Genomic DNA, 13,371 nt, shown 5'->3' on the forward strand with positions numbered 1-13,371 from the left:
CTCTCTTTTTTAAAGTATCACATTATTCATTTTAAAGTGGTAACTCCATTCCTAATGAAGAGATGGTGCTAGCAAATAGGAATGTTTTGACAGGCTAATATTCTTCCTTTGCAATAACTGCCTTGGCATTTATAGAAAATAAGTAATGAAGTAAAGTTAATTGGATGTCATCTTGATAATAAAAATGTAGTTGTGATTGATATATTCTGGAGGTTTATTTCATTTAAGAATTAACTGTAGTTTAGAGATATATCCAAAGAAAGAACAAGATATTAATTTGGACTTTTATGTTTCTGCAGTGGTTTATATAGGCCTTTCTTTCCACCTGTTAATTCTGGTACAGAAAAGCCTGGGCTATATAGCACACTCCAAATGCTACTTTACATTTCACTAGGAATCAGTGTACAATATGTTGATGCACTATTTACTACCACTACAAGAAACTGAGCTGAAATACTGAAAATGAAGGATATTCTTTTTGTTATCTTGTGAGCTGTCCTTATCAGAGTACATATTTGACTGTTTTATTTTAGCAAGGTTTAGCTGACAGCAAAACTAATACCATCATCAATATTGTTTTATGTTGCTAGTTTTTACAGTTTTAGGAGATAGAACCTGATCATGATTTATTCAGTTATCTTTGCTTTATGCATTATCTGTAAATCAAGTAGATTACTCACGTCACTGGTGATATTTCTCTTAAGTAGTTTGTTGACTTTATATAATATCATGTAGTGTTTGCTTTATATAGGCTTCCACACTGGAAGCTCGTTTGGATTGTTTTAAAACTCTAAGACTTCTGATTTAAAGACGACAGAGTAAAGACATTTGTGCCTTCTTCTATCTGAAATTACCCTGAAACAGCAAGGAGAATGAGAGACAGAGATGTACAGTTGACCCTTGAACAACATGAGTTTGAACTGCTATATGTAGATTTTTTAAAATAGTAAATACTGCAGTACTATATGACCCCTGGGTGGTTGAATCCACAGATGCAAAACCGCATATATGAAGGAACCGCAGATACAGAGGAACCACATCTGTATATGGAGGGCCAACTATACGTTATATGCAGGTTTTTAACTGCAGAGGGTTGGTACCCCAACCCCTGCATTGTTCAACTGTAATTACATCTTTGATGGGACTAGAGTCCTGTATCCCAAATTGAAATATTTGAGAAATATTTGTCAAATGTAAGCAGAAAGAGATTAAAAGAGCATTCTGGCAGAAAGAGATCTCAGGTAGAACTGACAGAGCAACGAGAAATAGATCTTCTGTTTACAGTGGTGTCAGGATGCATAGAAAAGCAGTGGGAGAAGCTTCCTTGGAATGTTTGGCAACATGAACTAGCAGGAAAGGAAGAGCAAATGAGAAAGCATACAGATACACAATCTTTGCAGGAAGCACTCTCTTGGTGAGGCAAGAAGTAATGGCTAAACAACTTTCTCTTGCTTGTTCTCACATACATTCTCTCTGTCTCTCTCACGCACACACATGCACAGAACACCCTGTATCATAAAGAGCTTTCTTGTATACTAAAGAGACTACCGGGGCTTCCCTGGTGGCGCAGTGGTTGAGAGTCCGCCTGCCGATGCAGGGGACACGGGTTCGTGCCCCGGTCCGGGAAGATCCCACATGCCGCGGAGCGGCTGGGCCCGTGAGCCATGGCCGCTGAGCCTGTGTGTCCGGAGCCTGTGCTCCGCAACAGGAGAGGCCACAACAGTGAGAGGCCCGCATACCGCAAAAAAAAAAAAAGAGAGACTACCTTCTAGTCCACAACACAGCCTTGCTTCTTCCTTCCACAGTCCTCTTGCAAATAGTTGGCCTGAGTGGAGTTCATGTCATTCAAAGATTAATAATAATAAAAAGGAAGTTAGCACAGCATCTACACAAAAATGTTACAAGAAGAAAAGCGAAAAGAAACGGAAAAACAAGTGACAAAGAACCCATGAGAAAACTGTATTGGCCTAACAAATTTAAGGAGACAATCACTTCTTTAAAGTAATAGAGAAAGTTAATTGGCTAGAAAGAAATAGTAAGACAACAGTAAATGGTGAGTAATAATTTGGCAGAAGTCAAGAAAGAAAAGAAAAAAAAATCAGAAATAAAAGGCCAGGACTTCCCTTGTGGCACAGTGGGTTAAGAATCTGCCTGCCAATGCAGGGGACACAGGTTCAAGCCCTGGTCTGGGAAGATCCCACATGCTGTGGAGCAAATAAGACCGTGGACCACAACTACTGAGCCTGCGCTCTAGAGCCCACAAGCCACAACTACTGAGACCCGTGTGCCACAACTACTGAAGCCCACATGCCTAGAGCCTGTGCTCCGCAACAAGAGAAGCCAAGACGATGAGAAGCCCATGCACTGCAATGAAGAGTAGCCCCTGCTCGCTGCAACTAGAGAAAGCCCGCGCTCAGCAACAAAGACCCAACACAGCCAAACATAAAAATAAATAAAGAGTCAATGAGAACATCGAGGAGTGGTCCCTTATAAAAAAATAATAATAAAACGCCACATACGAAGCAAAAAGGAGAATTAACACTTGAAAGCTCAGTAAGGGATATGACGACAGGCTTTTGAAAGTTGAGCAAAGTGAAATGGGAGTGAAAGGAGATGAAACAAATGCTTAATTGTAGTTCTGGAAATAGAGAACAACATTAGAACAGAAAAGTATTCAAACATATAACTTAAGAAAACTTGCCGCAGAGAAAGAAATCTTGATTCTACAGATTGAAAGTACACATAATGAAGAAAAACTAATATATAGTCATTAACATCATTACATAACCTAGTTTTTAAAAAATTGGATTGCAAAGATAAGGAATGTGTTCTTTGCTCATCCCATTAAAAAGATCAGCTTATCTGTAGGGGAGTGCCAGGGGAAGGATCAGATATTGTCAAGGGAGCATTTAGTATTGCAGGACAGTGGTACAAATTCTATAAGTCATCAGAGGAAAGAAAGTGTGACCTCAAAGCCAAACTATTAGTTTACACCCGTTTTTTGTTCTTTCTTTTCATAAATTTATTTATTTATTTATTTTTGGCTGCATTGGGTCTTCATTGCTGTGCACGGGCTTTCTCTAGTTGCGACCAGCGGGGGATACTCTTCCTTGTGGCGTGCGGGCTTCTCATTGCAGTGGCTTCTCTTGTTGCGGAGCACAGGCTCTAGACACACGGGCTCAGTAGTTGTGGCTCAGGGGCTCTAGAGCTCAGGCTCAGTAGTTGTGGCACATGGGCTTAGTTGTTCCACGGCATGTGGAATCTTCCTGGACCAGGGCTCGAACCCGTGTCCCCCGCACTGGCAGGTGGATTCTTAACCACTGTGCCACCAGAGAAGCCTGACACCCATTTTTGAACAATGTAGGAACTCAAGGTAAATAGTCCTAAGGAGAAGATGAATACCAGCCATCCAGTAGCTGAACAGAGATGATACAGCAAAAGGATTGGCAGGGAATATAGTAGGAATAAGACTAAAAAAGCTGTGAGATTTGTATTGCAGAATGCGATAGAACAATAGCAAAGTAAACTAATAAAAGTCAGGATTGAAAGAGGAGAGATGCAGAAGGTAGATTTTCTCTTATTTTTTAGCTGGAGAACTAAAGACATACAAAGTTTAGACATCAAGTAATAGAGGTGTTAGTATATTTAAAGGAATAAAGATAAACATTTGAACTGAATTGAATATGTTTGACCAAAATCAAACAGTGGAGAGGAGGTAAGAAGAAGTAGAACTATATTAAATTTCTTGTTCTAAAGAAATAGTCAGATGGGACCAAAGATGAGAGAACAAAAATTTTTATCGTGGCTTTTTTTACACTTGCAGAAAATGAAAATGTATATGGGATATTTATAAAAACTGACCACATCCTACATAACAAAAGACAAAGAGCTATTATACAGATGATGTTCCTTGACCAAAAACTTAATTTTTTTCTATGGAAGTGGTTCTTAGTATGTTCAGCAGCATCAGCAGTGCCTGGGAACTCATTAGAAATGCAAATTCAGAGGGCTTACCCCAGTTCTATTGAATCAGAAACCCTGGGGGAGAAGCCCCCCAGTCTCTTTTGGTCAGTTTTTATAGATATCCCATTTATGTTTCTTGTTATTTGCAACTGTAAAGAATGCTATGATAAACTTTTTTGTTCTTTCAAGTGTGGTCTCATATCTGATTATTTCTTTAGGATAGGAAATTACCAAATCAAAGAAGGTTCTGTTGAACTTTAGATAACTTTTTCTTGGTTAATAAAGGTGAAAATTAAATACAGGTTTTTGTCTCTTTAGAAATATCTTTTTGTTCACAGAAAACAAGATTATCTTCTTACCCAAAAAGATGAAACCAAGTGGGTTACTTTCAAAAGACAACCAAGTGAGCACCGCAGACTAATGAGTAGGATCAATAAGAACGTGATTTTGGCGCTTTTAACTTTGACAAGTTCTGCATTTCTGCTGTTTCAGTTGTACTACTACAAGCACTATTTATCAGCAAAGGTAATTTTTTTCCTCCTTTCTCATTATTAGACTTCATTTTAGCTGTATATTTTCCTAACATACTTCCCTTTTGCAGTACGTAAAATTAATCACAGTTTTTAAAATCCGTGCAGAAATAGTTCTTTGAGATTCTCATCCTCGTGAGTGTGGCAAGCACTTCAAAATTACAGTTAAATGTTATTAATAACATGCTAAAAGTCAGAGGTACCAAGTTTCAGTGATGTTGAAATTTTCTGATAGAGTTATGTGAAAATTGTTATTTTTCCAAACAGATCATCACTCATTGGAAAGAATTCAATGATAAATAATTTTGATAAAATATTAGAATTAGTTTATTTTAGTACAGAGTATATTTTAATATAGTGTCTAACAGGGAAGTGTAGTGTTATAACTTACCTTTATTATAAATCTATAGGTATAAAGATGTAGAGACAATAATTTGGAATCTGGTAGCTTCTGAAGATCATACAGAAGTCCAGATAAGAAATTCCAAAGTTGAGAAGGTATTCCTGAATTGTGAAAAGTTGTCAAACACTCCCACTGGGGTTAATTATAATAATAGCTACCATTATTGAGAATTGTGCTAGATACTGTCTATGCTTAATTTAACCCTAAAAACATTTTTGGGGGGAAATATGTTTTTGTTTGTATCGTCATTTGATAGTTAGAACTATTCTTCAGAACCATTTACTTCCCTTTCCCTCCCAAAGGGGATGATACTTCCCTGCCCTAGTTAAGCTTGACCATGAGACTTACTTTCGCTTGTGGAATGTTATAGACATTTGCAGAGATTTCAAATGGGCTTGTATGATGTGACTTGCCCTGTGTGCTCCCCTGACCTGCCAGGAGAAGAGTGTGCCCTGGGTAGATGCTGACCTCCAGCCTGAGCCCTGAATTAGATGTATGGAGCAGACCAAACATAGCTGCCCAGCTGACTCATACATCTATGAGGGAGAAAACAAATGCTTAAGCCTTTAAGATTGAGAGAGGTTTATTATGCAGCATTATTACATGAGGTTCCTAGACCTCATTTTACAAATATGAAAACCAAAACTCTGACAGAGATGTTAGATAACCTACCCCAATTACCCAGTTTCTAACATGCAAGCCTGACAGGTGTACCTAACTCCATTCTTTCCAGGCTATATTATTTTAAAAATAATTGACAAGTACTGAGGCTACCAGCTGTCTTGGCTGTTGACCCAGTGAATGTCTTTGTGTTTCATCTTCAACCCTTTGCTGATTATTTTCTTAGGATAAAGTCCTAGAGTGGAATTTCTGGGTCTAGGATGTACATTCTAGATTTTGTTACATATTGCAAAGTCACCTTTCCTAAGGATAAGTAGTGTGCCTGATTTCCTATACCCTTTCCAAATATGGGAATAATAACAACAATAACAATAATTATGGCATCCGTGTCATGCTCTTGAGATGCTTTTGGCTAATAGTAGCTTAAACAAATAGAGGGTTATTTGTCTCTTATACCTTTCAGTCCAGAGCTTCCAAAATTCTCTTGACATTTCCCTGGTGCTACAGTCCAGGCTGGAGGAGGAAATAGTGCATTCTAGGAGGCTTCTTCTTTTGTGACATGGCCAGCAGATTCCCAGCTGTAAGAAAGTCTGGGAAAGCAAGATTTTACTATTAGTGTTAATGCTGTTGTTAGTTAGGTTTTCCAGACTTTATATCAGAGATCGCAAAGGAGAAGGGTTTTGGGAGTGGGTGTTAGGTCAACTTACCTATCGTGTCTGCCATAGCAGTTCACGTTTTTTGGTGTGCTTATAGGCTAGGAACTATGCTAAGCACTTCACATATATTTAATTCTTATAACAACAAATTGAGTAGATCCTGTTGTCCTCATTTTCCCAGCAGAAAAAACTGAGGTTTAGAGAAACTTACGAAATTTGTCCAGTGTCACACAATTATTAAGTGAGGGAGATAGAATTTAAACCTGAGGAGTCTACCCCAAGAGCGCTTGTTCTTTATATTTCTGGTATTTTTGATGTTCAAGAGCCGAGAGATATTAAACTCCGTTAGAGGCCATTTCTTTCTAATGAGGTTAAACATCTTTTCATATGCTTTTTGGTTCTTTTTATTTCTTTATTATAATTTCTTTTTATTCCTATCTGCATATTTTTCTGATGTTGTTGTCTTTTTCTGCAGCTGTTCTTTATAGTTTTAAGGATATTAAGCGTTTACCATATATATTTCAAATATCTTCCCCAGTTTATTAATTTGCCTTTTACCTTTATATTCACGATGTACCCCCTTAATACACTAGTGTTCTATTTAATTTCTAGGTAGACAGGTATCAAGATCTTTCTCCCTTAGGGTATCTGGTTTTTATGTCATAAGTAGCCCAAGATTATGGAAATATTCACCTGTATTTTCATCAGATACTATTTTATGTTTAAATTTTTATATAAAATGTAATTTATTTTAGTATGAGGTATGAGTTAGATATTTAATTTACAGTTTTACCCAAATGGTTAATCAGCTGTCCCAATGTCACTTATTGAATGACTTCATTAATTTAAAAATCCAATCTTAATTATATGTTAAATTCATGTAAATAACTCCTGTCCTGACCTTCTTCCTTGGTAAGTGATGTGGCATAGTTGTTAAGAGCATGAACTCCAGCCTAGGATTAAACCTCATCTATCCTGCTTATTAGCTGTGGGATCTTGGGTAAATTACTTGACTTCTGTTGACCTCTACTTCCTCATCTATGGAATTGGGACAGTAACAGTACCACCTATGAGACTTGTGAAACTTATATGAATTAATATTCATAAAGCGTTTGGAACAGTACAAGTCACATAGAAAGAGATCAGTACATATTAGCTATTATTTTTATTATTATTATCTTCAATTTTATAATGAAAAATAGTATTTGTTGTATTGAGTCCATGACATACAAACTGCTTTAGTAATAAGTGCCATATTCTTTAAACAAAATAGAATATTTTGAACAAAATAAAGCATTAAATTAAGTTCAGTTAACCTTTATATACTATTAAATTTGTGAAATTTGCATTATCTGTACTAGAGTTCTTGTTTTTTATGTTTAATTTTAATAATAGGTGGAAATTACAACATCTAAGTTCTAAATACCAAAGGTTATTTTTATTTTATTGCAGAATATGGAAATTATATTAAACGATTCCTAGCCAAGTAATTTTGCATTCTTTAAGATGGAATTTTAAAACTTATTAATTCAGAAACTTTTATGTAAAAGTCATGTGTTGGGCATTTTGCTAAGGTGATCAACAGTGATTGGGAAGTAGTCTCTTTCCTCTCTATATTTATAATTTAATTGGGGACAGATGTTAATGGGACAATAAATGTTTCCTATATATTATTAACGTGAAGGTAAGATACTTTGTAACAAATACAAGTAGTTTCTCTATACTAACAGGAGAAAAAAAGCTTTATTTAAAAATAGGGTTAGACTAACTGCTGAAGCTACCAACTTTTAAAAATTTTTTAGTTTTGTTGTGGAAAAACTTTTAACTTTTGGCTTTTTATTAAACTTCAAGATTTTACTTACATACAAACTTTAGGGAACTACAGATGCATCCTCCGTAATCTAATACAGATTCTCCTGACATAGGAGGAGAACCCAGAATTTTGTGAACTTTGTTTATTGATCGTATCTGAATTGTCTTCCTCATTTGTTCAGTGAACAATATTTTGGGGGGATAATCTTAGATAAATAAAGAAAGTTCACATGAAAATGATTTTTAGTTCAGTCAAATTTGTTTGATTTGGCAAAAGAGTACATAATAGTAGCCTTGATCAATACTAAATAATAGGTCAGCATCATCAACAGAGAAACCTTGATTCTAGGTCATCCTTGAACTTTGAGGTGATTTAGAGAGACCCTTGAGATTATGTATTAGAACTAGGGCAGGCATGAAAAATGGATTTTATCTTTGGTCCCCAACCCATACCTAGTGTAGTAAATGTTTAGGACTACAGAGTTTTTCAGGCTCTTCAATAGAGAGAAATACAGTATCTATCATTGGTTAGGGAAGAAGGGCTATTTTCTTTCTTGGAGTTAAGGAGGGCTACTTCTGCCTATTTCTTGGGCCTCACCATGGAATTCCTTTTGACCTTAGCTGGTTATGCAAGTTTAGTCTTTCAGTGTCCTCCTAAATGAGGTCTGAATAATCCAGTTATCTGATAGCATTGAAGATAGGAACTAGCAGATTATATCTGTTGGGTCTGGTAAAATTCCACTGATGGATACAGTTCACTCTTCAGATTCCATAACAACCATCCAAGTCTTTGAAATACAAACTCTTCCAGGCCTTCAAAGGGAAGGACTTGTCTCTAGCACCCTCTAGGGAATGTCAGTTGTTCATTGTTTTTTACTGCGTTTAACAGGATAGTGTGATTATGGTTCTGTGTTGCTCATTCAGTCTGTATTTCTTGACTATATGTTACATAAAGGGCACTTGGTAGGAATACAGAGATAAGTAGAACACAGGTCCTAAATCTCAAGGAACTCAAAATTTGATAGAAGTGGTAACAGCAGTAATTCTTGAGTTTTGGGCCTAGATAGTCCTGAGTTTGAACCCTCATTCAGTTGTTTGGCTGAGCCTGCTCTCTAGAGCCCATGAGCCACAACTACTGAGCCCGTGTGCCACAACTACTGAAGCCAGCATGCCTAGAGCCCGTGCTGCACAAGAGAAGCCACCACAGTGAGAAGCCCACGCACTGCAACGAAAGAGTAGCCCCCGCTCGCTGCAACTAGAGAAAGCCCGCGCACAGCAACAAAGACCCAACGTGGCCAAAAATTTTTAAAAAATAAAATAAAAATAAAATAAATGAAAGAATACATTTTTAAAAAAAGATTGCTAAGTTCAGTTCCTAAAGCTTGTGTCTTCACTCATAGGACTATTCCAACATGTAACTACAAGTATGTTCAAACAAAACACTATAACATTGATAAGAAGATATGAAATGAGATAGCTTTAAGGAGTTCTGCATCCCAAATGAAAGTCATAAAATATTGATACCTCAGTGGAAAGAAGACAAAGCCAATGAACCATGTTTGTGTAAAGCACTGAGTGAACCAAACCTTGATGATGTTCTTGACTTACAACCGTAAGCGGCACCGCTGCCTGTAGTAATCAGTTATTCTTATTACCTAGAAGGCCACTTACAGTGTTCTGTGCTGGGATATCGTTCTTTGCATTATATTTAGTAACCTGTGTGTGTTTGGTTAGAAGGCAGGGGAGGGAGTTGAAAGGGGAATTTGGATTTCAAATTTGGCAGTAGTCATTCACAGTGAACAATTTCATAATCCGTTATTAGAAATGGAAATTAATCTTATAACCATTTAGATCATGTGTAACAGGTTTTTGAAGTGTTTTCAGTTGGTCAGTTACTGAAGCATGATTTTTCTTAGATCTTCTTTGGCTTCTGGCTAGTTCCGTTTTGTTCTGAAGGCTAATGTCTAGGTCATTGCTGAGAAAGAATATCATGCTTGATAGTCTCATCTAGTATGGTAAACTTTGATAAATGCTACTGTTCCCCCTTCCCATCCTTCCCCCGCCCCCGCCACTCCTGCCATTATCCAGGAGAAATGTGAAAGAATTTCTTTCATTAGAATTAAAGGATATTTAAAATTTTTTTCCATTTATTCCCAGACTTTAAGCTGTATAAGTTTTTGGCCAAGCAGCTTTGATTATTAATAAACATAGCTTTCCCACCAGTTATTGAAGACTTAAAACAATTTCTTTAAAGTATTACCATTAGGTCCAATAGGCATGATTAGTTATCATGCTGAATTAAGAATTGTTTTTTGGTGTCTGTAAGAAATTGATTGTTGGCTACTATCTTTAAAAAATGACAGGATCATTTAAATCTTTACTTCTGTTTCCTGAATGCTTTTTCTTTGATGGCATATCTTAATTTGATTCATTTATCAGTGGAGTTCAGTAGCCACCAGACTGTTTCTACCAGTCCTGTTTGGGATCTGATTCTATCTCTCCATTCATTTATTCATTTCATTTAAGTTTTCAACACAAATATCTCATAGGTAGTGTTTCAGAATATCTTTAGACGTTTTTAACCTCTTGACTTTTACCTTATGGCTTTTCTTTTAGAACATTCAGTCATTCGTCAAGTATTTGTTGAGAGTTTACTATGTGCTAAGCACAGTACTAGGCTATGAGACAAAATGATGAATCAAGTGCAGTCCTTGCTGCCTAGGAACCCACGAATTGGGGGAGTTTGGGGTTGAAGGGGAAAGGGGAAAAGAAATATGTAGAGACATATAAACAAATGACATCAATATGATATGTTACTTCTTCAAATCACACATCATAAAACACTGTTCTGCCAACTTTACTACTTATAGCTTAAGAACTCTTCTTTACCTCTACCCTTTGTAATGCTCTTCAGGCAAAAATAACAGCCGTCAGAGTTATTCTTCTTAAATACAGATCTGATCAAGTTATTCTCTGCATAAAATACCTATGGAATAAGATCCCAACTTCTTACCATGGTGCGGTGGATAGTCTCTGTTTGCCTCTCCAGGTCCTCTCCTCGCCATACTCTGTGCCTTGGGAGGCTGACCTCTGTGGACTACATTAGCTGAGCTCCCTTGCTCTTTGTTTGCCATTTGGGTTTAGCCAATGGGAAGCATCAGCTGGAGACTGGAGACCAGGAGGAAAGAGGCCAGGTTATTTATTCTCTTGGTTCTCCATTTGTAGGACCATTGGTTGATAGTGACTGCATTCCTCCTGTACAGCAAAGTTGTAGCCACTGCATACCATTAACTGTTCCTACCGAGGTGGATTAACCATTAAGATAATGAAATTTAAACTGCAGCTCCCCTCACTTCCAAGGCTCTCGGAGGAGCCTTAGGAATATGTTACAAAACTGTGTATTTTTGTAAAGTTTGCAATAGATAATTTATTGCAATTTTTTTTCTGAAAAAGGACCACCAAAATTGTATAATCTTCAAGCTCTATAAAAATGGATCCTCTTATGTCCCTATCCTTGACTCTCTGAGCTTAGATAAGTGCAAAGTTTTCAGGGAATGAGGAACTGCTGAGTAACCTATTTGGGAAGGATATGATTAAATATTTCATGGATAAAGTAATAGTTTGGATTGGTCTTACAGGATGAGTAGGAGTTCTCCATGTAAAGAAGGATGGGAGGGCCATTACAATAGAGGAAACAGCCTATGTAAAGGGAATGAGCTATGTGTATGTTTAGAAGAGGAGTACACTAAGTAGAGACCAAAGGAAACACAAAGGTCCTGAGGCAGGAACTTGCCTGGCAGTTTTGAAACAGCAGAGAGATCACTGTGGCTGTAGAGGAGTGAGAGAGGAGAATAGTAGGTAAGGTCAGAGAGTTCTATATTTTTTATGGCCTTGTAAGCCACTATAAAGGCTTTTGCTTTTATTCTGAATGAGATTGGGGACTCTAGGAAGGTTTTGAGCTGAAATATGACACGACCTGACATTTTTTAATAAAAAGAAGTAGTGCGGATGCTCCGTTGAGAACAGATTGTAGGGGCAAGGGCTGAAACAGACCAGTTAGAAGGTGTTCTAGTAATTTACATGAGATGATGATGGCTTGGACACAGGAGCTAGTGGTGGAGTTTGTGAGAAATGGAAAGTAGAGTTATCAGGATTTGTTGATGGGCTAGATGTGGGGTATGAAAGACAGAAAAGAGTCAGGGATAATGCTAGGTTTTTGTGTGTGTGTGTGGCTGTGCTGGGTTTTTGTTGCTGTGCGTGGGCTTTCTCTAGTTGTGGTGAGCGGGGGGCTACTCTTCTTTGCGGTGCACAGGCTTCTCATTGTTGTGGCTTCTCTTGTTGCAGAGCACGGGCTCTAGGCACGCGGGCTTCAGTAGTTGTGGCACGTGGGCTCAGTAACTGTGGCTCGTGGGCTCTAGAGCACAGGCTCAGTAGTTGTGGCGCACGGGCTTAGTTGCTCTGCGGCATGTGGGATCTTCCCGGGCCAGGGATCAAACCCATGTCCTCTGCATTGGCAGGTGGATTCTTAACCACTGCGCCACCAGGGAAGCCCCAAAGCTAGTATTTTTGACCTAGATAATTGGAAGGGAGAAGTTGCTGTTTAACGAGATGGGAAAGGCTAGAGGAAGCAAGTTTGAGGAATGGTGAAGATCAGGAGTTTTTTTGTACATACTAAGTTTGAGATGCCTATCTGACATCCAAATGAAGAAGGTGAATAGACATTTGAATATATAAGTCTGGAGTACAAAGGACTGATGTGGTTGGGAATATAAATTGGGGGTTGTAAGCATATAGATTGTATTTAAAGCTGTGAGTGGATGAGTTACCAAGGAAGTAAACATAGAGTAAAAAGAGGAGGAGAAAAATCTCATGGTCTGAGCTTTGGGACCCTCCAACATGTCAGGGAGCTGAGAAGAAGTAGCAAATGGGACCAAGGAGTAGTTGGAGAGAAATAGCAGGAAACCAGAAGTATGGGGATCCTGAGAGCCAAGTGAATGAAGTGTTTAGGTGAGGCAGAGGTGATAAATAATTCTTGATAGATCAAATAAGACAAGAACTCATAGTTGACCATTGGATTTAGCAATATGGAGGTTACTGGTGAACTTGATGAATACTTGGCAGAGTGAACTTAAGCTCAAGTAAGTACATGACAGGAGAGAAATTGGAGGGAGTGAGAACGGACTACCCATTAAGAGTTTTGCTGTAAAGGGGGACAGAAAATTGTTAGTTGGGAAAAGAGAAGTCAAGACGTGTTTTTTGTTTTAATTATTTAAGATAGGAGAAATAATACCATATTTGTATACTGATGGGAGTGATCCAATAGAGAAAACAAATTAAACAACTCAGAAATTTAGTTTTATCTACTAATGTAGGGCTATGGTGAACA

At 37.7% G+C, this 13,371-nt stretch overlaps 1 protein-coding gene across 4 annotated transcripts in view; it reads left to right on the plus strand.

Moving 5' to 3' along the window:
- FKTN (fukutin) overlaps positions 1-13,371 on the plus strand; it is an 88,795-nt gene that overhangs the window by 8,786 nt on the left and 66,638 nt on the right. For 2 of the 4 annotated variants that reach the window (XM_089913491.1, XM_089913493.1), the window contains exon 1: positions 1,046-4,488. In XM_089913491.1, coding sequence (XP_089769617.1) covers positions 4,384-4,488 — 105 coding nt within the window. In that variant the 5' untranslated portion in view covers positions 1,046-4,383. Of the gene's footprint in view, positions 1-1,045; positions 4,489-13,371 lie in introns of those variants that run through there. The other 2 variants (XM_022600134.2, XM_089913492.1) reach the window with 2 other exon arrangements.

Source organism: Delphinapterus leucas, chromosome 6 (genome assembly GCF_059928025.1).
Source record: "Delphinapterus leucas isolate spDelLeu-1000000601 "Yukka" chromosome 6, BTC_Dleu_Yukka2, whole genome shotgun sequence".
Lineage (NCBI taxonomy): Eukaryota > Metazoa > Chordata > Mammalia > Artiodactyla > Monodontidae > Delphinapterus > Delphinapterus leucas.